A 25571-nucleotide genomic window follows, 5' to 3' on the forward strand; every position below is an offset into this window, starting at 1 on the left:
GTTTTTTTTTAATCTAATCACATCTCATTCTGCTAGTTATTTGATATCTTCCATCCATTCACTGTAATTTCCCTAATATTTTATCAGCATGTACCCTAGTCTAATTTCATCTAATTTCACACATCTAACTTCTGTTTACCTCTTTTCAGCTTTCTTTTGCATATCTAATCTAATTTTTCCATAATGACTTTGCAAATATATATTTTTGATATTATCAATCTAGCCTTTAACAATTTCCTTAGCCATTTTTTTCTTTTTTTTTTTCTTATTTCCCATGAAAAACTATTTATTTTATAAGAGTGACTAGGAGTTCCAGTCAGCAGCTAAGACTCCATTTTGGAACAAACTGTACATATGCTAACAAATGTCATCTCTTTAGTTCTCAGTTATTTCCATATCAAATAYGATGCTCAGTATAGAAGGATAATGATGGTTTAAGCTCTGCTGTCACATTCAGAGGTCGAAACGCCTCTTTGATTGATTTTAACTCACATTAAGCAGCAGGTCTCCCCCACTCCCCAGAAGTTTCTGCCACTGAAATAYTGTTCAGTATTGATGGCTGTTTAATCTTGCTCTTTCTTGCAGAAGTGCTGTGCTTGTGCAATCCTAAGGAGGGAAAAATAGCAAACCTTAATTTGCAAGTAAAGCAAGTAGCTCTAATTTAAATTTACATCATGGTGAACTGAGCTATTTAGTAAGTAGGTCAATGCTATTTTGCAAGTAATAACTTTGACTTAAAAGAAAAGAAAGGTTTTTTTGTTGGTTTTTTGTTTTTGTTTTTCTTTTTTTTTTTTTTTTTGCATTGCTGTTGTTTGTAAGGTGTGCAACGATGAAAGAGGACCCTGTTCTTGGAGGTTATGAATAAACAAATGATCAAAATGCCATTCTAAACTCAGAGAGCTTTCGGGTCGTCTGCTTTCTGTCCTCTATTACTCTTCATGTTTGTGCTATAATTTAGGTWACTCTGAAGCATAATGTAATGCATTTATGGGAGGAAGAAAAAAAAAAAGAGGGTTGTTGTCTAGTTTGATGCATGGAGGTCGTGCTGTGAGTGCCAGAAGGGCTGTGCAGACTAATGAATCCAGAGGCAAAAGAACAGAGAGGAAGATACAGGGCTTTATTTTTCTCCTGAAATAAATATTGACTGACCTTGTGAACTGAATAAAATACAGTTATTAAATACAGTTATTAAAAATATTTTTAAAGCAGAAAAGTTTCCCAATAGATGTAAGATGTATGATCTATCATTAGATATCACTGGCAAGACTTGAATGGGCACTGTAGCAGCAGCCCTGCAGTCGGCTGTTTTTCAGTCTATTAACTAAACTAACAGGCACAGCTTTCAGGACAGTGTGATCCACTTTATATCTGAAGACACGTGGAAAATCTAGGATTTTATTTTTATATTATGCATTAGCAATCCCGTAATAAAATCTTGCTGGGAAGAGGGTGGGGAATAACTCTGCTATAAACAATAGATGCCAAAAAATGTCTTAAAATCTGTCGTAATGGAAAAAAWTTTCCTAAATAAATGGCATATTCCTTGCAGTGGACTCCAAAGCCCTCTGCAGATACCCCTGCATGTTTCCCTTTGGAAACAGCAACTTCTTTGGTGGCACATAGGAGCTACACAAATAAATGCCATCCATTCCAGTTCAAATTAATAAAGGGACACCCCGTACTGAGGCTGTAGATGGCAGATCTGCAGTAGGATCAAGCAAGAATRTCTTGTCCCTGCTGTTCTTTTCCATGTTAAAGGTTATTTTGTGTTGCACATTTCAATACTATTCTTTTTTAAAACCTAAGATTTAAGCTCTTATAGCATATATTTTATTGTCTGAAACAATCAGTTTATACTTTTCTTATCTTTTTTTAGTTCATTACAAGTTCCATCAAAGCTAGTGGGTCTTTCACTTAACTGAGGTTTTACCTAGTTGCTAATTCTGTCTTTGTTTTTCTTGCATTCACATTTTTATCTTCTGAAAAGTGGAAGACAGATCAGAGAACAAAAAAGATTTGGAAGTAGTAAACAAATGAGAGTTGAAAGTTATTAGTATACTGTGAAGAAAACAAGCTCTGATTCTTGCATCAATAAGCCAAGGCTCTTGAAAGTGGTTTGACAAATTATTTCCCAGGAAAACAACACAAAACAAAGCACGATGACTGGGTGTTTCAGAAATTAGATTTGCTTCGGATTCTTCCTGTATGTTTTCTTTTTCCATCCATCTCATTGTTCAGTGCCGCCTTGTTCTGAGCTAAACTGTGTGTTATATGATAAACTTTGCATCTTGGTATGTTTGCCCTTTGAAAGTCTTAGACAGGAATCTGTATGGCTTGAATTTCTGCATGAGTATTAAGTAAATATATTTGGCTTTCACTGAAAAAGTTTGAGGGTCATTCTTACAGTGTCTATATAGAGTGGAAGATGAGTAGTGCATCTAGAGTCCTGAGTGTTTCTTAAAAGCTATCATTTCACAAGAAAATGGAGCAAGCAGAACAGTATCTGAGATTACCAGCAAGTCTTACATCTGGAATAGGAGAATTTATCTCAGCTATTAATATAAAACGAAGTATTACTGCTGTGTGTTCAGCTCTAACAGATATATAGTGCTTTTCCACTTCAAAGCCCAGAAGATGCTTTTATTAATTGCAAGGGATGGATGATTCTTTCCTTGCCTGGATCACAGAAAGAAGAGGTGCCTTGGGAGACTGGTACTCAGTAGCGTTGAAGCAGACCGACTCCATAGCCACTGAGATGTTGTAGTGCAGAACAGCCTTGATTCTGGCTGGAAATTAAATATGCTGCTTGTCAGAATATCGTTCAGATTAAACGTAGACARTTTACTCAGGGAGAAACCTGGCGTGCACCCACGCTTTGGCAAATGTGGGTTAGCACTGAAGCTCCCAACCCAGCTGCTCTGATGTGTCCCACCAAGCCACCATGACGTGAGCAACCCAGGGTAGATGAGATGGTGCAGAACTTGTCCAGAAAGACTCTGCAGTCACAGCTGGGATTTGTCAGGAGTCTAAACTCAGTCTGAGCTCTAGGATATGGTGTGATGGTTGATAGAGCTGAGTTGTGGGGGGGTCAGCAAGCTCCTAGCTACTCACAGTACCTACTGTTTATATCAGATTGCATTAATCCTCTTGCCCATCTCGGTGTCATCTGCCTCTGAATTTTGTTACCTTTTGCAGTTTAAATTGGGACTAACTAAATAGTGCTGAGCTTTGTTGTGCTTGCTACAGTTGTTGCAAAGTTAGGTAGCATGTGCTAAGGTAAACTAAGGATTTACAATACAAATATGCACGTTCTGCACAGCTTCAGGTGCTGCTTTGCTCTTGTTCTGTTTTTTTTTTTTTTAGAACGCTAAGCCTTTTGGTGAAGTGGTTTATCTGCTATTTTTTCTTTGCTTTGTAAAGTTTCTGTGCCTTGTAAAGAGATTTTTCATTCTATGATTTTCTGTTTTCTTTAGGGAACAGCAGTTTTACAGTCTGGAGTCTTACCAGCTCTACCAGGTAGGAGCTCTTTAGTTATTTGCTTTGCTAAACAAGAACGCTTTAAAAACTTGTCATGAGAGAAATGGGTTGATGAGAGTAGGGCTAAAGACTCTGTTGAGAAGTATTCACTTTAGTTGCTTTTGCTGCAGCTGCGTTATCTTTGAATGTAAGGGTTGGTATGTTTGCAGTCCTTTTCTAGTCTAAAGAGGCTCAAAGTTGCTAATTTTACTGCAAAGCTTCAGTGCCTTTTCTGCTGATGTATTCAAAGATCAAGAAAAGTGTTCTTCAGGTTGTATCACATAAGGATCCAACCATAGGTGTTTGAGTATCTGGCCTGCAGAGATGCCTTGGGTGTAGGTAACACACTGCTTGTTTTTGCATTGTAAGTCTCTACAGTAAATATTGGTAAAATATCTTGGCCATCTGCAGTTCTCTGTTTAGCCAAGTTGGTCTGGTACCTGTTGTATCATCACTTCACCTCAAAGACAGCTTTTCATAGCTCTTTGAGAATGTTARGGTTTGTGGACTGCATCCATCTTATTTCTTGGAGAAATTGATGCAAAAATGTCGTTTAGTATCTCAAGCATCTATATGTTCCTTAGCTGCTCCCTTGCTTCTTCCGTAAGTCAGTGGATATGAGTGAATCAAGTTAGATACCTAGGATAAGGAGGACTTTTTGTAGAAGGTCATGAGTAATTCTGTTCCTTTATGTTAGCAGGGAAGAAGTCCAGAAGCATTTAGCAGATCTTGTTTCTAGTTATTCCATTCCAGTTGGTGGAATTACTCTAGATTGCACAAATTGGATCATTACTTCTAATTTTATCCTTCCTTCCAGTACTCAGGTTTCTAGTCCTTTAATCAAGCAGAGTTAARCAGAGGCCTTTGCATGATGAAAGTGTGTGTAAACAGAGGGGAGCATGGGCCTATATCTGCTATAGCTATGTGATGAATATGACATTGTCTTTGCATTAATTTCAAGGATAAATTAATTGTGGATACAAATAATATCTGCCAAAAACTTAATCTTGGAGTATTCAAGATGATGGAGGAGTTAGCCATCGTGATAAAAATTGCCCTTAGGCACATTGGAAATGCAGAAATAGAGGACAGATTTTTGAATCCCCAGAAAACAAAGATAAAGTACTAGAGAAATTTGGGTGGATTTTCCACCTCCTATGCTGTACAATGGGAAAGTATTGCTTAAGAAAACTAAATATATTTTGGAACAAATGTAAAATGATTTAGGCAAGYGTGGTCTTTAGAGACAGTGATGCTTAAGTTAGCCTTTCCTGTGCCATCTCTGTCTCATCTTCAATTGTCTTATTATGGACTTGTAGAACTATATTCTTAAATATACTATTTTCCAAGAGTACAAAAAGCAATCAGCATATTTTCTCTGATTCAATAATCTCTCATATTTGTTATCTGCAGGTATTTTAAAGTGTTGACTCTTGTATTTGTGGCATTTCAAGTTTAATTGAATTAAACTTGGTGTTGCAATGCTTTGAGTATAAGGCTGTCATATTTGGATTTCTGGATTTCACCATCACTAATCCAAGCCACATGATGAAAGTCCATTGGTACCAAACAGTAATTCAAACAAGCTTTACTGGACTTAAAGAACATCATTAGATCTTTTCTTCATTTGTCTACTATGCTTTTTTATATGTTGTTTGAGGTAACAGTACTGATCTGCCCGATTGTACAGTAACTCAACGAAGTTACCTTGCTTGTGAGGGGACCAGTCCACTTAGTCATATATGCATTTATTTTAACCATAAAGAATATTTTATTGATTTATTCATTCAGATACAAAATACCAATCCAGACCCATCTTTTTCATGCTACAGGTGCCCACATATTCTGTATGATATTTTTGCTCTTGAATTCCTCAGTTTTGGATCACCAAATGAAGCTACAGAATTAGAATCAATTGTTTAAATGTTTCTCCCTTTATTGGTGGTGACTGTAAGTGATGATATTCTCCTCCTAGCTTTGCTTACATATGCTGAGCACAGAGAAGAACGAGCAGCTTCAGAGAAATTTGCCTCAAGCCTAACGCCAAGTYGAAAATATGTCATAAAAGTGGCAATAGAAAGCAATTGTTTAAATGATATTTTTGATTTTTTTTTTCTATAGGGGGTGAAAAGACCCAAATTAGAGCAAATAATATTGTTATGTTTAAATTATTTTGTTACTTTTGTTGTAAATAACTTTGAAATGATTGWTTAGAAAAAGAGTGAATTAGATTGGTTGCATTTGCAGGACAAGTATTCTGATTGTTACTATATATATATAAAATAAATAAATAAATATATATATATATAAATTTGAGATCAAGGTAAGGGATGCTCTGGAGTTATGTGATGTAAATATACCTGCTCTTAAGTTGTATTTGTAGTCATTATGGACCTTAAAAAAGTGTGATAGGCTCTTGGGTTCAAGAAGGTGGTTCAGGCTGCCTGTTATTTGAGACTGCTGTATTCAGGAGGCATCTAGATCTAGTGGACTAACTTGGACTAACTTTTGGACTAAGTTGTTCTTATGGGGCCTATACATAGCTTGCCATGAATGCTTAAGAAACTTTGCAGCCTGAGGCAGTAGATGCAAGTAGTGTAGCTCGTTCAGAGGTATGTGTGTGCGAATGGGTTTCAGCAGCAGCTTATGGGTTTTGAGTGAAGGGGTCATGAATGAGGTGCGTGTTCAGTGCTGAGGGCTGGAACCAGAAGCCAGCCCTTCACAGCAAGGTGAGATCAGGAGCTGGTGGTCACCTTGATCAGCTCCTTGCTGTGAATCTGTAGAACAAGCTGTAGAAAAAGCAGGGCTCAGGGGGCTGTTTAGTTCACACCTCAGCCCAAGATTAGGATATACTGAACCATCCAAAGTGCTTCGCTCTTCTTACATTTAGCCTGTATTTCCGAATATAAAACTTTAATCTTTCTTGCTATGATTTAGGGGCATGACTTAAATYTAGTGCTTCTTTCCACCTCATGGCAGCAGCTTAGGCAGGAAGTCCACTTGCATCCAATACTTCCACATTCTCCTCCAAAATATTTGGACCTCCCCGGTTGAGGAGCTCTTAGRCCTGTATCTCCTGTTTCACTGATGATGTTTTAACCACCAGGCTGTCGGCTGGAGGTGGAGGGGAAGGCGGCTCTCTCAGTCCTTAGGTGACAACCCTTCCAAGTGAACCCAGCAGGCAGAAACCCAAGACTCCTGCATAGCTCTAGATTCCTATTTAAAGAAACTGAATTCAGARTTAGAGTGGATTTGCAGAAGTGCTTAGGCTCCCTTTACAATCCCCTGAGAAGGCATTTCATGCAGGCTCTCTGTGGACCTTTATTTTTTTTGAAGTTGGAGGCACCTGTCCCTTCCCATTAAGTATGGGGAGTCTGAGTGCCCCGGCATTCCCAGAAGCCAGACCCAGTCTGGAATTTCGTCACCTAGCTTCAACAACTGTAATGCGAGGTCTGAATTTGACTCTCATCTCCATTCATGACCTCCCTGTACTTCAGTGCTGCAGACTCTGGCAAAGCAAAAATCAATAGCTGATTTGGAAAATAAGCAAAAAAACCCAACCCAAACCAAAACCCATCTTCTCTCCTTGAAAGCAGCATACTTGAATATTGACAAGTTTCATTTTCTGTCTGTGCACTTCCTTTTTTTCCCCATGTTGTAAATTCATTTGCTTGTAATACGGAATACAAGAGCTACAGATGATGCTAACTGGAAACGCTCAGAGAGGCTGTATTAAGGAACAAACATAAAACTGTACTGTGGACTGGAATTCAACTAAAATGTCAAGATGCTGTTTATGAACACACTAGCTCCATTAAATTGTTCTTACATAGATGGAGAGCTAAGGAAGGGAGAAATGAAGAAAAGAATAAACGTAAGTGTGTAGCAGTGGCAGTGGTTACTGAAAATGAAACTTGGATGTCTTGCAAGTTCTTCCCCTTCCCCTTTTTCTTTTTCATTAATGTATTTTGCAAACCTGTTCGGCCTGATGTGCCGAATGAGCTTCTTCTGAGCTTAGGGAATTAGGAAACTTAAAGGAATTAATTTAGATCAATGAGAAAGYGGAATCTGGCTGCTACTGTGTTGGCTGTTGTTATTTACCTTGAAAGTAACTTACAATTCACATATTTTTAATAGGTCATCAGTTTTTATAAGTTATCAGTGGAAGAAAGACAAGGTACCCTGTGGCAGTTTCACTCAAGTTTCACTGCAAAGGACTGTGTGCTGAACAGAGCCCATAATAATGATGTCATTATAGAGMTGGATGTTTTAATAGAACAGTATTAATATAATGGAAATTGATTAATAAAACCCTGCCGTAATATGACATGTTCTTTCTTGACTGTGTTTTATTTTATATGTGCACTTAAAATAATTCCTGTAGGAGAAATAAAATAGGAGCTCAGGAAAGGTAGGTAAGCTGATGAAAACATGTACTGCATTTATAAGCTAAACCTTGGCCTTAGTGCATATCTGAATTGCTAAGAGCCTAGTTAAGGAAAAAATCTACCCTGTGAAACCAGCCACCAGTGAATCATTCAAATGCTGTTGCTTCCTCCTCCTGGCTCTGTAGATGCAGCAGGTTTCTGTTGTCTCTTTTGTGGGAGGCAGAAAGTGAGTCCATGCCATGGAGATCCATGTCATGGTTCCTGATACGCCTTCCCTGACACCAAAATCTGGGGATTTCCTAAACTTCTAGATCCTAAACTTCTAGATAACAGAGATGAGAAACCTTACCTGCCAAAATAGTGCATTTTGGGGTGATTTTTTTTTTTCTTTTTTCTTTTTTTCCTGCTTCTGTTAAGGAGCCTTCATTGTGAACTTTATTTGCAGCCTGCATAGCACATGTCCTCACTTGGGGGCATTAGGACTTTGGGAAAAAAAGAATCTAGTGCAACTCTAAAAGAGTAGTTTTAAAAAGCAACAATGAGAACAAAAAAAACACTCAATGAGTTCCCTGGCCCCAAAACTGCTAATGATTTTAGCTTAACAACTTTGCATTTTTAAGGATGGAAGGTTGGGTTGTAGCTGCCCTACAGCATGGGAAGATGAATTAAAGCTAACCTTAAAGAGGTTAGGTCTTTGGAAGCAATATTTCAGCAGCTGGTGTGCTCGAGTGCATTTCTGGCTGGAAGTGGTACCGCTTCTTCTGAATTTCCCTGTCAGATGGAAAGCATTTATGAAAGTGAAATTTGTAGAGCATATAAATGTATTTTATGCATAGCTCATGTCTAATGATAATGCTGTTAGTATATCATAAAATGTGTGAAATAACTTTGAAAATACAAGAATAACAAAATTGGGCAAACTTTAGATGTCAGTTGTATGGTTGTATAGCACCAGGAAGTCTTTGATCCCATTTACATGGAGAGAAAAAAAGAAAAAAAGAGTGTGCTTGCAGTCTTTCTCCTGTACAGCAATAGCTTTAAGCTTGGGATGCTCTTCTAAGCAAGGTATCTGTCCTCAGAGAAGGACAGGACTTGGCAATGCCACTGACCAGGCTCTATTTAGAAAATGTATTGCAGCTTTTCATGTGTGTTGCTTCTCCCCCTTATTTTTCTTGGGGCACATGTGCTGTAGATTGCCTCTGATTTTGAAGAGTGGGCATAGAGGAGTGATGTGAAGAAAAGAGAAAAAAAAAATCAAATAGCAGTTGCTTTTGTTCTATCTTCAGCAGATGTCTGAATTCTAATCATAGGTAGGAATATAAAAATATTCTGGGAGGAGACAGCCTACTTTAACTTTGTCACGTTTTGAATATCTCCTTCCTCTCACACGTTGAGGAAAGTAGAATGCAAATAACTTTCCAGCTGAACTACTTATCTGTGACGATGACTTGAAAGAGTCAGCTACCCAGAACAAGGTATTCCTGGAAAGTGGAAAAAAGTAATTCTTAGGATTTTGGAAGACAACAACAGTGATGAAAGGGAGTGTCTGTCTTCCCTGAATTTGCTGGATGCTTTGTACATTTGGAAATTTGTCTTGATAATTGGCTCTTTCTGTTGCTGCAAGTGTTATTGGAGGATTTATACATGAAAATCAAGCCAATATATGCAGTAACTATAAAGAAGGAGGAGGAAAACATCTGGCCTGTTCTCTGTTGACGTGTGTTTATACAAGGCAGTTCAAAGCTTAATGAAAATTCCACGAGAGACTTAGCTATGTAAATTTTTTGTTAGCCACCCATATTGAAGATGAGAAAAATGCAACAGGTCATATCCTGAAGCATTAATATGGTTCCGTTGAACCAGCTCCAAATGCAAAAACTTCAGCTTGACCATAAATGGATTTGAACATTTTATGGTTTTCACTCTCCTTTCCTCTCTCGTATACTTTTCACAGATCCTGAAAAATATTGTTTAATAATCCACCTTCCTTGCAGAATGTTTTCTATTGAATTTCACTTTTTTTTTTTTGTTTTATTTTGGGGGAATAGGGGAAGAACACCTAGTTTTGTGATGTGGCTGAAATTAACCTTCAGCTGTCATCTTCACAAAGCATGTCCTGGTACTCTCAATAATGCAGGGACAGGATGCTCTGAGAAGAGAAAGAGGAAAAGCAGATAAAATGAAAATATAATTAATTTCCCTAATGGAGAGTTTGCATGCTTTATTTGCCCTGTGTTTTTTTGCATTTACTTACATCAGCAGTCTCCTTAAATACAAAATTTCAATGTATTTTTACTGGTTAARCTCTCACCAGGATATGTAAAGTTCCTATAATCTGATCTTGTTAACATACCAAATCAGCTCCTGAGTTATGTGTGCTTTAAAATGATTGTTATAGCCTGGAATGCCCTGGATATACTTTCTGATTATACAAGTACTGCAGAACTAAGATTTTGGTTCATTCATGTGCTTCTGAAATACATATTTAATACTCTTAATCTGCATTTCTCACTAAGTGATATCAGATCTATTTTGTGACGGTATAAGAATAATTTTTAAACATATGAATTACTAGAATTAGAAATTATATTATCTGAATATTTTAGTTATTTATACTAGAAATGAGCAACAAATTAAGAAATTGTTTTGTTTAAATTCCTAGGTGATGTAGATTTCTTAAGTGCTGAAGACTCCTATGTACCTTATAGAATTTCTTCAAYGTTAGAGTATAAGCCGTGTTGGTTTTGGATGCTATTTTAAAAACAAGTTGCAGAAAAGGGTCCCACCTGTTGAGGGGACGCTTCATCAGTATAGACAAGTGTTAATTCTGCACATGATCCTAACCTGAAGCAGCACATGTCACTAGTGGCACAGCCTCCCGTTCGGGGTTCTGCAAAGCTACCTTTGCAAGTTCCTTTTACAAGAAGCTTCCTAGAAATAATTCAGGTTAGGAAGGATATGGCAGTCATCAGGACTAAGGTTTTCCCAGCAAGAAGCTTAGATGCAAGAAACTCCTGGTTGGATAGGGAAAATGCTCTCTGAATAGGTAGGTATGTTGCTTATCAGATTGCTGGTGAAATGAAGTAGGACGTGTCCACTGCTCTGGATGCTTCTGGATGCTCTGAATTGTTTGCTAACTCTTGTTATCTCAAGCTTCCATATCTAATCCTGTAGTTAGGGCAGATTTATGCTGATCCAAATAGGGCTGGGGAAAGGCGACTGCCTGTCCTGCCTGCCATGCCCTCGGGAAAGGTGTCCTGGCCATATCACTTGGAATGACGTTTCACAAGGACTGCCCATGACCGGCACTCAGACCTGCAGGACTTGGGTCCTTCCCCTACCCTTCACCCCTGCCACGGGTTTGGTATTCATGCCAGCTACTGGTTGGGGGGCTGCAGGAATTGTGACACAGTTCTTTATGGGTACAAACTGAAACACAGGCAGTTCCATCTCCATGTGAGGAGGAACTTCTCTGCTCTGAGGGTGACAGAGCCCTGGCACAGGCTGCTCAGGGGGGTTGTGGAGTCTCCTTCTCTGGAGGTTTTCCAAACCCGCCTGGATGCCRCCCTGTGCCCCRTGCTCTGGGTGTCCCTGCTGGAGCAGGGGGTTGGACTGGATGATCTCTAGAGGTCCCTTCCAACCTTCAACCATTCTGTGGTTCTTTCATTAACTTTCCATATTTTTTTCCAATACTGTTTTACTTCTCAGTTCAAGAAGACTTCCTTCCAAGTAAGGTAGTATTCAACACAAACAGGTTGTATCTCAAACGTTTACAGAGAGTATCTTCTCTTCCAAAAGACAGACATCAGCAAAACTACCCTATAATGGCATGATCTCAGAATAAAGAACTGAGCAAGAAAAAGGAAAAAAATAAAAGGGAATATTCCTTGAATGAAAAACAGAGACTTAAAATTCTTACCAGAATTTTTGTGGTGTTTCAGAAACATTTACTAAGAATGCTGAGGCACAGCAGATATCTAATAATAGCAATTGGAATTGAGAATTAATGTGAATATCTCCTTGAAAACAGGTGCTTCTTCTGTCATGGCAGCTTCTGGGTCTCTGAAAGTGCATAAAGGGCACCCTCTGCAAGCTGGTAGGTCTAAGTGATTAGGAGGTATGTGTGTGTGCACATAAGTTTAGCTTAATTTAAATTTAAGATGGTAAAAATAATGTATGATTGTAAGACATATGTGTGTTTTTGTTAGAGGGTTTTGTTAGAAAGGCATTGACAGATGGGATAAGTTTAGAAGAGGCAGTGACAGATGAGATAAGTGTCGTTGCATAGGCAGTAATCTTATTCACTGCAGTAAAATACTGCCAACCCTTTAACAAAGGGCACCCACCAGAAAAGAAAAAATCACCTAAGGCCATGAAATATCATGGAAATTTTGTGTGCTAGCAATGACATGCGGGGGAAAAAAAACTTTACATTTAAAGATATTTCATGATAACGGAAGAAAATCACTGGATAAAATTGTATTTGTAGCCCCAAACAAATCCTAGGATGTTGGTGCTATGGGCATAGCTTTTTAGCTTGCCCTGTCTGAACCGAGGTGCACTTTGAGGTCGTGAGGGAAGCTGAGCATCTCTTTCCAGTGTAGTGCTCTGGAAGTGTCACTGCGGTTTCTTGTGAAGATGCCTATTTGCACTTGCAAAGCAAATTTGTCTTTGGAAGGGCCAGTCTAAGCCCTTTCTGCAGCACTCGGGAGAAACAGCGACGTTATCCATCATGCTGGAGGTGGAATTTTAACAAGAATCTTCCAGATGCTCCCACTTCTCCCTGATTCATTCAGTCAAGGCTGCTTTGCTCCCACATCCGCACCAGAGCAAAGCACGCAGTTGACTGCAAAGGCCCTCAGTGTGGATCCCTGTAAAAATGCCCTTTTATGCCTTATTTCCTGCTGTTAAACTCATCAGAAAGTGCTCAGATCACCACCCCAGAGAAGTAAATGCTAGCCACTGTTTGTCACTTACCTGATTTTTCAGTATTATTTAAATTTGAAGGATAAAAGACAAACAAAAACTCATCTGCTTTGTTTTTGTCTTGCAATTTATTAAGACCAAAGCCATTGACAGTGTTTCTGTCTTTTAGGTCCTAAAGGTGGCTGTGAGGTGCCAACACTTTCTGCAGAACCTGGAACTCCTACTAGCTCTGAGGAATCTGGTGAGTAAAGATCTTTGCAACCAAGTGTGGTGGAAGACATTAATATCTTCTGCTTTTCTCTTTTTTCACGAACGTTGTGTGTCTCTTTTAAGTAGTCATTTTTTCATGGGGTTGGTTGTGATCCTGTCAGCTTTGCATGCACATGCGCACACACACACACACAAACACACGTCTTGAGGCTTTGCTTACAGTGTTGGTTGCTTTATTTTCTGCCTTGTTTGTATTGCAGATGTCAGAGGATGGTGCTTACATTGGGCCTAGCTGTGAATAACTATTTTTAGCTGAAAGCTCCCATATCAAAATCACTCTTTTCTTCCTTCCCCAACCATGCTATCTTTTTTCTTTCTTTTTCACTCTTAAATGCCACCCTATTTGTTGTATTACTTTGCTGCTGCTACAGATTTTAACATTTTTCTTTCTTCCTTCCTGCTTTCCTCAGGTTCCTCAGGCAGTTATATTCTGCCAATTCTTCCACAACTTCTTCACATTATAATTGCATTTTGATTTGTTTTTGTCCTAAATTCATCCTCCATAGTGATCTCAAATCACTAAATCTCCATCTCCTAGCCTCATCCATTGAGAACATACTATTGAAAGTACCACCCTTGACCGTAGCACTTTGTGCCCTGTTTTCAAAGCAGGAGCTTTTGGCTGTCTTCTCTCCAGATGAATATCTCTCTCCAAATAAATATCACATAACCTAGGTTTTATAATATGAGAGGGTTTTTTTTTTTTTTTTTTTTTTTTTTTTTTTTTTTTTTTTTTTTTTTTTTTTTTTGAGGAAAAATGAAAAACAAAATATTTCCAGTCTGCAGTGCTTTAACAGAAGCTAGGCTTCATAAACATGAACAGCAGGAGACTGCTGCCCAGGAGACTGCTGCCCTTACAGTTTGCCCACCTTCACTCTTGATTTATTCATTTATTTATTTATTCTTCTCCTTTGGTTAACTTACAGAAACATTTGATTTTTGCCTGGGTTTTTTTTGTTATGTGTATTTCCTTTGCCTCTCTTGCACAAAGCTCCACCGGTTTATAGACTGTTCTCCACATATACTTCTTGGAAAAATCCCTTGGTAGCCTGGAGGAGGTATTACACTCATCAACTCTGGCAAACTTCTCAACTCCATAGGTGTGTAGTTTCCCTGTTTCCATGCCATGAGGAGATTTCACTTTAACAGTGAACTTCAGTGGACTTTTTAACAGTTTAACAGTGGACTTCATTTTAACAGTGTATAGAGAGACCTCCTAACTCCTGGCAAATTCATAGCCCTAGGACTGACACAGAGCTGTCGCTTGCTACCAAGCTACTCCTTGACATGTAGGTTTTCCATGCTGTGGTTCTGCCTGATCCCTTTTGGCATGGTCAGGCCGAATTCACTTGGAATTCTTAATAATTTAATAATTTCTTCAAACCACGTTTAAAGATAATGTGATTTCTCTTGCTTTAAATATTTGATGACCCCTCCACCACTTTGCYTTGGAAGAATGACTTGAAGCCCCAGGGTCAGAAAAATGGTAGGTTACTACGTGGTTATTTCAGTGTGCTCTTTACAAAAAYTTGTATTTGAAAATTGTGGGCTGCGGGGTAGAGAGGTTCCTTTGATTTAAATAGGTTTAAATTTGGAGGGATTACAGTGTCCTGGAACCTGCTTCAGTCTGACAGTTCTTGGTATGACTTGACTGTGTAGGAGCCATCTCTGCTGTTCATAATGCAGGCTAAGAAGAAAAAAAGATTTCCGTTAATGGTCATTTGCAGTTGCTGTTGAATGGATATAAGAAGTCATTCTCTTCATTCTGTGCTGTAAATAGCTTTGGCCACCTTTTGCCTCCCTATTTGAATCCAGGCAACGGGAACAACTGAAGTTTAGAGGTGGGGTTTCTCTGTGGCCAAGGAAGGGCCAGGTGGGAGAACTTCAAGGAGTGAAAAACACTSAAGGTGATAACATTTTTGTCTTGCGTTCCTCTGCCCCAAACTGAATTAATCGATGGTCCTCTCTCTTCAGTTCTTATTRTTCAGAAACTGTCGTTTGAGCAATTTGGAGAGTATGCAGGAGCGATTTAGGATTCCTTATCCAGTATTGGATTTTACATTTCCAGTAGAGCTGGGCTTTCCGAATGAAAGTCATGACATACTTTGAGCAAGTCTCTTCCCTTCCTAACAGCTGATCAAGCACACACAGGCATCTTATTACCTCTTGTTTAATAKTGTGCTTTTCTCAAGTGATGACAGCCAGTGCCTGTGGCTGTGAGTCTGCTGCATGTCTATGATAACTATTTTTCCATCAACTTATTCAGATACATGTTAATGTACAATTGTGGGTTTATTTTTTTCTTATTATAGAGAAAGCTAGGCTTGATATTGCATTAAAATGATATAAACAAAACACCTCCTCCTTTGCCAGTACCCAGGCTATTGCCAAAGGCAAGCCTTAGAAAAAGGGAGATGGAAAATGGGATGCAATAAAATGCAGTAGCAATGAGAGGTCAGTGGTGCTAATTCTGATTTCTTTTGAAAATGTATTTTACAAACTGTGTAAAAAGAAAATAGGTTAAAAATGAATCTTGGCATCCAGGCAATAACAGTCAGAAACCTGTCTTCCCTGTGACCTCAGCTGACAGAAGCATTTTGGTTTGAGTCCTTGTTGATTCCTGCAAGCATTCCACCTGGCACGAGTTGAAGTAGGAGCCAAGAGCAGTAACAAAAGCAAAGCCCAGTAAGTTCTGTGACTTTTGGGGAGCAAAGAAGCTGTCAAGTCTTCTTGCAGACTCTGGAGATGCTGAAATGGTCTCTAAATAGGCTGTCAGTTTTGTCCTGTGAAGTAGTGTGCATTGGGAACAACCCAGATGAAGGTTTGAATGTAGAGCTGGAAGAGATCTTGCGGAGTCTTAAAAAGGCAAAAAAGTCTCTTAGTCAAAMCCACTTTAGAGAAAAATGCTTCCTGATACTAATTTTCTGTTAGTAAAGCTTTTTCCTAGATACTTTTAGATGCAGAAATTCTTCCACTTCAATGGGGCTTCTTCTACATCTCTTATGGTCTTATGGCCAGGTTCTCCCAGTATCTAACCTACCTTTCTGCAGTTTAAGTCCTTTATTATTGTCTGTCCCCACTAAATATTGATTTTATCCTTTTCAAATTGGTGCAGGGAGGCTGAGAGCACTGTCTCCTCAAGCTTRTTGTCCCCCTATTTACACAGTTCTTCACTCCCTGTTCTCAGTACCTATTTTCCAGACTGCTKGTGATTTTGGTCGGTCTCCAATGCATGATATAATGGTCCACATCTTTCTAAGACAGATGGCTACTCAGAAGGCTTTATAAATGCTGTGTTAGTGTTGGAAGCCTTGAAGTATACAGTATTTCAGCCTGCAAGTTTGTGCATGATGTTTGCTTTTTTTCACAGCTGCATGAGATCACAGGCTGTCGTTTGCTGCATAGATTCYTACTTTGGGGATCTTTACGGTATAAACCTTACTTTTATGTCTCACCTGGGATTGAGGATATACAATCTAGCAAGCTCTCGTGTTACTGCTAAATGTTTGTGTTCAAAGTATTTGATGGAGCAATGCTTTGCTATAAAATGGATCACTGGTCATTGCAACAAAAATGGTATGCAAACTGGTCGTCGCAATACAAAAAATGTGTATTGCTTACTACTAATTGCATTATTTATTTTAGAAGGTGCAGTAGGTTATTCAGCTGACGTCCCTGCATCAGATCGACCCCACAGCGAGACAGCCACCTATGTGAATATTCCTGTCAGTCCTACATCCAAAAAACTGCTTCATTACATGGAACTGGAACTTCAAGAACCTACCACAAGCATAAGAGGTAAGAAAGTCCACAATATTGTTTAAACAACAAAGAAGGCAGTAATGCAGAGGTGCAGGTGGCACGGGGAATCCTTATTTTCTCATCTACCCATAGCCTCTTGCCAATAGAGGAGTCCAAGCTCACTCCCTAAGCAAGTAAGTTCTCATAATTGCCAACATTTTTAAAAAGATCTTTAACTAATGAGGTTCTATAACATGTTGCATCCTTGACAGGTGCATTGCATATGAACTACTAAAGTGAACACTTCTGAGTCTGGTTTGGCAGACAGTAATTTGCTCATGTTTTCAAGGTTTTCATCATATGTAATAGGACTAGAAGCTTGCCTAATTTTCTTTTTCCTAATTTTCCTTTGGAAACAGGGCAGTGGGTGTAGGTGAGCAGGGCCTGCTCCTAGAGATACCAGCTGCAGCCAAACAGCGAATGCTTAAGAATAAAATATAGTATTCTTGACCCTTTCCATGAGGATGTGTGAAAGTGCTGCAGAGGTGAAGCGAGCAGAAGTATTTTATTTATTTATTTAATTCTTTCATCTGATTTCTGGATATTTTACTTCTAATGCTGCTTTTATTTCTAATGGAGAATTATCCCYGAAACCTGTTATATAGCACTATATATTGTCACTTAGATGTGTGATGCTCCTTTCTGTGATTCATAATCAGGATTTGGCATTTAATTCTTTATACTTGCTGTTGATAGTTTTTTTTCTCAATATAGTTTTCAGCCATGTAAGTTTTAATGTTGATGCTTTTTCTTTTAGTTTCAGCCAACTTACAGCTTTGAAGTGCTAACACTTCTCCTTTTATTTTTTGGGGGTGGGATGGGGCAAGGAGGGTGTGCTTACTTGGCTTTCTTGAAGTACTTCTAAGTTTCAGCCAGACTTTAATTAACTTACTTTGTACAACAGCGTGTTAAGATATGAAAGTGGTGACCACTTCATTTTAAAGATRGTGAACCAGGTAATTCCATAAACTGACATAAACTTCAGCCCTCAACCCCCTGCTCTTTGAAGATGCCTCTAATGACTTTTAATGACCTCTAATACTTTTTTCATGCTGAAGTTTTCTTAATCTGTCTATTCGGAGAGCTGTCCTGCTCTTCATTAATGTGTTCCTTTTATCTACCTTATTGCTACTTACTGGTCTAAATGTCCTGGTGCCCAGGGCTGCAGGTGGTTGATCTGGTAAATGTTCACAAAATATGACTGATCCAGACAGACTAAGACTAATCCCTGTCAATGCTGCCTCGCCAGCATTGTTTTCAAATAGTAGGTGTTGTTCATTTACTGTGTAAGAGTTAAGTGATGAGAGATGTGTCCCAGAAGTGGAAGAGTGGAGATCAACTTTGTGTTTTACTGGGACAGATACATGTGCAGTCTCAAACCCAGGTCAGAAATGCAAGTGAATCACAACACACTTTCTGAGGAGAAATAGCTGCCTAAAATATGTAGGTAACAAAACTTCGGAGTTTTTCTTTTTTTTTTTTGAATTGAATGTGTGCTGACAGGTAGTCATTTTACTCCCTTTATAGATCTATTTTTAAGAGCAAAGTAATATCATATAGGAAGCCTGTGGAAGAAGAGTCTTACTGCGTTAACCCTGGGTGAGTTTTGCCCGGGAGCGCAGAGGGTTATCGCCTGTTACACAGAATCACAGAACGGTTGGGGCTGGAAGGGACCCCTAGAGATCATCTAGTCCAAGCCCTTGCTCCAGCAGGGACACCCAGAGCACGGGGCACAGGGCGGCATCCAGGCGGGTTTGGGAGATCTCCAGAGGAGACTCCACAACCTCCCTGGGCAGCCTGTKCCAGGGCTCTGTCACCCTCACAGGAAAGAAGTTCTTCCTCACATGGAGATGGAACTGCCTGTGTTGCAGCTTGCACCCACAGTGTGTACCTGGCTTGGTTTGYTGTTTCAGGGAGCGGATCATCCCGCTATGCTCAGATAGACATCGCGGCCACGGAGACAGCCCACAAGGTGGGAACGCAGCACGCGCAGTGCCGGGAGGAGCGACTGCAGGAGCTGGAGCAGAAGAAGAGAGGGGCTCAGCAGTGACCTGTCTGCAAAAGAACTCTTTGCTCACTGTAAATTGGTACTAATTTAACTTTCAGAAGTTTCGCCTTTATTATTAAAAATATGCTCATCCAAAAGCTTTGTACCCATTGCTTATTGTATTTACACCAGATTCATTCCAATATCTTGATTCCTAATTGGAGAGCTGGTAGCATGAGGGGTGTGTGCGTGTGTGTGCTCCTCTTTTTCTTTTTTAAATTTGGTTGTAAAGTCCAGATTATTTTTTCATATCTAAAGGTATAAGTTACCATTTTCTATAGTTCCAAAATCCTGGAAGAACCTGGAACCAAATCTAGTGATTATTAAACTGAGGCATTTTCTTTAAAGATGAAGGATTTGGATGCGTGCAGAGAGCATGCGAATGTGTGAATGTGTATGTATGTATCTGTGTGCATGTATATGTATGTTTTGTATGTAAGCACACACTACTCAGATAAAATATATGTATATAACTGAATATATGAAATATTTAGAACTTTTATTAATATATTAATGGGCTCTTAATTACAAAAGCAAGAAAATTTGGTGCCTTTTTTTGAAGGCACAATTTTATTAATCTTTTAATGCTCATTTATGGGTATGTTTACCTATGGATAATTCAGTTTTAAAACTCACCAAGAGTTCTGTACCTTTGGCTGAAATTGCCCAGATCTGGAAAAGCTACAGTGTCAAGGGCACAGATATTTATATATAGATATGCATAATATTACACACACAAACAGGGTATTTAGTTATGTGTATAAATCAGATACCTGAGGCAAAAAACATCAAGTCATTTGAAGGGCTATTCGGGGTGCTTCTCTTTTTGAAACTCCTGTTTTAGACAATATAGGCTTTAATATCATAGTTGCTGAGTACCTATAATTCTTACCAGATTGCCCTGGAGCTGAAGAGATCTTTCTTTTCAAAATCAAGTCTTCAGCATCTTGCTTTTGTAGTAAGTAAGACTATAGGKTTCAAAGCTTAGCTTCCTGTGTTGTGTTCTTGGTATATGCATTTCTTGTATCGTGTATTTGTCCTGAAACAAACTGTTATTTAACTCTGTTCGTGGCTGTACAATAGCAAAGCTATGAAGAAAAAAAAAAAAATTTGGCCTGCAATAGCATGTCAGCTTTKAGCTTCCAGGGGTTATCAGAAGTCTTGTCTTGATTATTATGACTATTTGACTGTGTAACCTCAATAGTAATAAAAAGTATTAGAAGGCTCTCAAATAAATAAATGTGAGAGTTGATCATTGCTGTTGTCATTTTTCCTTTTCTGTTTATGAGCACAGAATACTTATGAAGGGAAAAGAAATATTTACTTTACGGATTTCCCAACTTTCTAAGATTTTTCTGATTTGGCAAATGAACATTTGTGAATATGTAATACATAATTGTAAATATGTTTTCACTGAAAATGCAAGAGCCTGGATTTCAAGCTTCTGGCACCAGTTTTATCTAGGACCTAGCGCTTACCAGGCCCACCTGAAATGTGAACCCTCCAGGTTTCTCCATTGTAGGACTTGCAGTGTTAAAACTTTTAATATGTAGCTATTTCTATTTAATAATAAAAATATCCATTGCTTGATACATTAAAATGATTTTGATGCTTTCCAATTTTAGTCCTGTTTTCATTAGAGGATTTTATGAAAAGCAGTGATTCCACGCCAGGTCATTGTGATCTCTCATGCGCATGGGACCTAATTAAGCATCTGTATGGACTTGGCACTTCAAGATACTGATTCTTGCTGGTCATGGTTCATATGCTGCCCCATAATGAAAATGAAGCTGCCATATTTCTATTATAAAAAAAAAAAAAAAAAAAGTATTTACCAGGAAAAGTATTACCCAGCTTCTCCGCGAAGGTTTCTTTTCCATATGTTTCTCAAAATTACTTGCATTGAAACCTAACCTTTGCGGTAAGGGTAGAGATTTGATATAATAGGAAGGAGGCACCATAAAAACAATCTAAGCATTTTAAAACTATTTGCTCAGGTTAAATGAGGATGTGAATCTGTGCATGTGTTTGGTCCTCTCTGTGTTTATGTTGTATTTTCAGCTAGGATTAGCTAGATAGCTGAAAGTGCATTTATCTCTTAATTCTGGTAATATTACAGAAGACTAATCCCATAAGATTTTCTGCAAATGAATCATATATTAAGATTCATTTAATATATATACTATATATTCACTTATATATATATTATATATATTCGCTTAATATATTTTTTTAAACTCTGTTCTTGTTCTTAGCACTAAATGATATTGCAAAATGTTTAGGAAGCTGAAGAAGTCAGTCAAACCTTACTCTCATGTCTGCTAAAAAATGGTGGCTTGTTCTTACAGTACCTCACAGACCTCCCCATGTTTATAGGCTTGCTATTTTTGCTGAAGCAGCTAATTTTCTGTTTTGTTTGAAGAACAAGTGTTCGCAGAAGTGGAAAGCTTTTTCCTAAATAAATAAAATAGGAATGGTGGACTGAGGAAGAATGAAGGTCAAACTTTACAAGAAACGAGATGATGAAATGTGCAAACTTTTCAAAAAGTACCTTTCCTAGGTTGTCTGCAATACCCTGTCTRTGCTTGCTAGAATGATCACAGAAGACAATTTTATAGGTAAGTAGTTGCTCATTTCCATTAAGGTTATGTCTTTTGTCATATATTTAGGTCACCTTTTATCTGAGGTCATCATCTGCTAGTGTGCAGCCAGTTATACACTCATTATTTAGCAATCTGGGTTGAAAGAAAGTGTTAATGCCATCATATGGTGTTAAGGCAAAACAAGTCAGAGTAAGGGTGGAAGGATGAGAAGTTATTGAATGGAAATTTGGAAGGAATAGCTGTGTGAGCATATCCTGTATCAGTGTAGGTGAGCAGAACTAAGAAAAAGTGTTCCCAAAATGTTGATTTGGATGCGTTCTGTTGAGTCTGATTGTGTAGTCRCTGAGACTTAGGGTGATGATGGTCATAAGGAGATCACAGGTCACAGATTGAAGGTCTGAGGTCACAGATTGAAGTTGCTTCTGTGAACTTTCTTTGAATGTCTGGGACAAAGTCGACAGGAAAATACATGTCACATTCTGGACTGCAAGACCATAAATACTTTTATAAAGCAGTGTGTGTGTTCAGGAAAAAGCTGCTGAGTAAACTTCGAGTTAAGTAGAAACTTAACAGTAAAGTTAAAAAAATGTACTTGTTTAAACATGTGACTGTGATGGAGCACCCAGAAATAATGCAGTTTTCTCTCCCCTTGTATGCATGGAGGCATACAGGCACACGTAACAACCTCGCACTGAAGTGGTAGGTGTCAGTTTATTTGAGCARTGCGCAGTGGAGGGTGAGATTCAAAAGCAGATTAGCATGACAGTAACCTGMCTGTCCCAGTATATTATAGTGTTGTGAAATACCTCTAAAAAAAAAAAAACCCAGGAACTTGTTATTGTATAAGTTAAATTTTACTCATCTGTGGGTGAGCTTTCAATTTATGGGGAGCTCAATGTACACAGAAGAGGGGGGATGGCRCGAGGCCTCCCGCTCAGAAGGGGCCTGCCCGCGGCCTACGCSCGCCGTGGGTTAGGTCGGGTCTGGCACGGATGGGGTTTGCAGGGGGGTCCCTTTCGCCCRGGTGGCAGCAGGAGGAACATGGAGCTGCGTCCGGCTGCTGTACACGTTGTGTCCTTGGCTGTCCCCATGGAACAGCGCTTGGAAAAATTAACTTGTGGAGTTTGACAGAGAGGGAGGTAGGTGTCAGCAGAGAGCCAGGAAGCTGCAGCTGCTCCGCAACAGGGTTGGGGAAGAGCCTCAGGCTCTGCCTGGGGTGTGTAGGCCGGCACCGAGACCACCGTTAGGGTGTTGCCTTGTGTGCAACGTGTGGTGGTGGCAATGACCACCGTTAGGGTGTTGCTTTTTGTGCAAGGTGTGGTGGTAGCTATGAGGTGATGTTCTTTGGAGCAGCCCGATGCCCCTACTCTCTTTCCTCTGTCAAACAAGAGCTGAGGCAGCAGCATCTATGCCATGGCTGGAAATGGGGTGCACCTGATGCCCTGCATCAAATAATGGAAATGGAGTGTGTGTCTGGACGTGAAGTCTTTAATCCTCTAGTCCATGTCTGTGYTTTCTGGGTAAAGTATAGGAAAAATGAAAGTGTGTTTTGGGTGGCTGATGGTGGTAGCTGAGCCCTGACATGAGGTGGAGAGCAACCTGCCTCCACCGTGGCAAAGGCTCTGCTCTCAGYTTGGCCAGGGCTGCTTGCAGTGGCTGGGGTGGCTTGAATCAAGGTGGATCAAGTCTCTTGGAAGCCCAAGAATTTGTTCTTAGATGCGTTTTTGCTGTATCTGTGTTTTTTACAGATACAACATGGTGCTTGTGACCATGGGTCTCATCTATGGGGCTGTGTTTCCTGCAGTGACCGTACCCAGAGTCCCAGGCAGGTGCATCCTCTATCTGCTGCTGCTAGCTGTTCCCCATAGTGTGTATCCCTTTGGGCAAGCCCTCCCTCATACTGACACGTTAACGTGTTCAGACCTTCTCACTGATGTCTGTCTGACTGGAGAAGTGTCCTTCAAGATGCAGGTTATTGCCTGCCGCTGGCCACAGCTGGGTTCTCATAGGAGCCCTGTCCCTGTGTCCTGGCAAGGCACCTGCCTTGGACAGGGCCAGAGGGGCTGGAAGCCCCAGAGAAACCCAAAACCTGAGGCCAAAGGGAAAGACTGTCCATAGCTGAATGGRGTGATTTGCTTCATCCTTGGATTGGAAGGAACTAATGGGAACTAGTTTTTGACTTCCCTGTAGCCTTGTAGCTACCTATGGTCACTCCTGCTGCTTCTCCAGCCCCATATATGCGGAGCTGGGATACAGCGCTCGCACCCACAGCTGCTCCCCTTGGGATTTAGACTTGGTTGCCTTTAGAAGATGCTAGTATTGCTGTTCATTCAGATGGTAGTTAAATGAGAAGGAAAACAACTCCTAAGAGCATCCCTGCAAAATCACAGTTTGCAGTTCTAGCCCATTCTCTTCTTAACGTAACGTAGCTCCCTCCCTTTAAAGCAAGTGGCCTAGAAGACTGTAACTGCAGAATGTTATATAGTGTTTTATTTAAATAAACACCTATGCTTTGGCCTGTAAGATCGGCAGGTTTAAATTTACGGTAGACCGATGCTTGCCATGCAGTCTTTGGGGTTTGAGAGTGATTAATTATATGAAAACTGATGTGTGCTGCTTTCTGATAAGCTGATATGCTGGTGAAAGAATACGAAAGAATACCTACGCACTACATTAATGTTCTCATCATTTTTATGTTCACACATTAAGTATTAATATTTGTGTACTGTGYTTTATCTTGGAGAGTGACCTTCTCCTGAGGGCTGACATCATATACACTGCTGTGAGATATTGCTTTAGGGCTATCAACAAATGYATTTGGTTCCTGCACTGAATATGGCTCAACTTGAAGCACTGACTGTGGATGACAATTTATAAATTTATTTTAACAGGACAGATTTTATGAATACATTTACTTTATGGCTGTGGATACTAGCAAAGGAAATTCATACCACATTTTTCCTGTAGGTTCATGAGTTGCTTTCCAACAGGTCTCATGTGAGTGGCCTGAAACACCAGTCAGCAGTGTAGCAKATAGGGGATGCTGATGCAGGTGGCTGGAAGCTGTCTGTTCTGTGGGGTACTGCATACACAAAACCCAGCTTTTGTCTTTCATAGCTGCGCTTTTCTGTAACAAGGATAGTTCTGTTTGTAGAGGTCTACAGTAGTCTAGAGGTTTGTTTGTAGAGGTCTAAAGTAGAGGTCTACTTTATTGACCAAAAAGTTGTGATTTGATTTCTTCTATATAGGTGCCATGGACTGAGAAAATGCAGTGAAAAACTGTTTTAGAGCTGTCTGTGTAGTATTGATAAGTTTTTCTATGTGCAACAGCATTTAAAACTTCCCAACCCAAATACTTCTCTGAAGTACTGACAGATATCCATGAGGAAGGCTCTGTGGCTTGTGAAAGTGTTGGACACTCTTAGAACTCTTTTCCTTGCTTGTCGTGATGGAATGATGTGATCTGAGCTCCTCTATCTGCATGTAGGACAGGATAATATTTAAAGCAAATCTTGGTTATTTTTTGTTGCATTTAATGCCTTGTATAGTTATTTCCCTCTAATTTCCTCCTCCTCAGCCTATTTAATAAAGTCACTGACACATTTATTTAATCTGAGGTTCTTTCTCAGGGTGAAAATTGACAGACTGGGTAAAGCACAAAATCTTCTGATCATTTTCTTCTAATGAATACAGCTCTCCTCCTCCTCCCACCTGTATATTTCAAATTGTTTCTCAGAGTGGTTTGAAAATCTTGGCAGTTTGAGTAATTACCAAAGGATCAGATGATACCAGTTAAAGAAAAGGAGAAGGTTCCACTTGTGTGGAAGAGCTGCGGCTTCCTTTTTGTTCACATATTTTTTTTCTATGCCCTCTCATCCCTGAGAGGGATTCACCTTTACTAGGCACAGGACTGTATATATGAACCAGACAGGGTCTTGGACCTAAAGATTTCATTTATACCTTTCTACCTTTCTTTCTTGGCTTTATTTTTCCTTCTGTTTTTTTTTCCCCACCTCATTT

General features: G+C 39.4%; 1 protein-coding gene across 2 annotated transcripts in view; it reads left to right on the forward strand.

Annotated features, from left to right (window-relative positions):
• Positions 1-19361, forward strand: part of DOK7 (docking protein 7) — a 59762-nt gene extending 40401 nt beyond the window's left edge. For both annotated transcript variants that reach the window (XM_026034137.1, XM_026034136.1), the window contains 5 exons: positions 3474-3516; positions 11935-12000; positions 13000-13071; positions 16746-16898; positions 18815-19361. In XM_026034137.1, coding sequence (XP_025889922.1) covers positions 3474-3516; positions 11935-12000; positions 13000-13071; positions 16746-16898; positions 18815-18951 — 471 coding nt within the window. In that variant the 3' untranslated portion in view covers positions 18952-19361. The remainder of the gene's footprint in view (positions 1-3473; positions 3517-11934; positions 12001-12999; positions 13072-16745; positions 16899-18814) is intronic.
• Positions 19362-25571: the final 6210 nt, after the last annotated feature.

Source organism: Nothoprocta perdicaria, unplaced genomic scaffold, assembly GCF_003342845.1.
Source record: "Nothoprocta perdicaria isolate Ctin4 unplaced genomic scaffold, notPer1 scaffold_14, whole genome shotgun sequence".
In the NCBI taxonomy this organism is placed as follows: domain Eukaryota; kingdom Metazoa; phylum Chordata; class Aves; order Tinamiformes; family Tinamidae; genus Nothoprocta; species Nothoprocta perdicaria.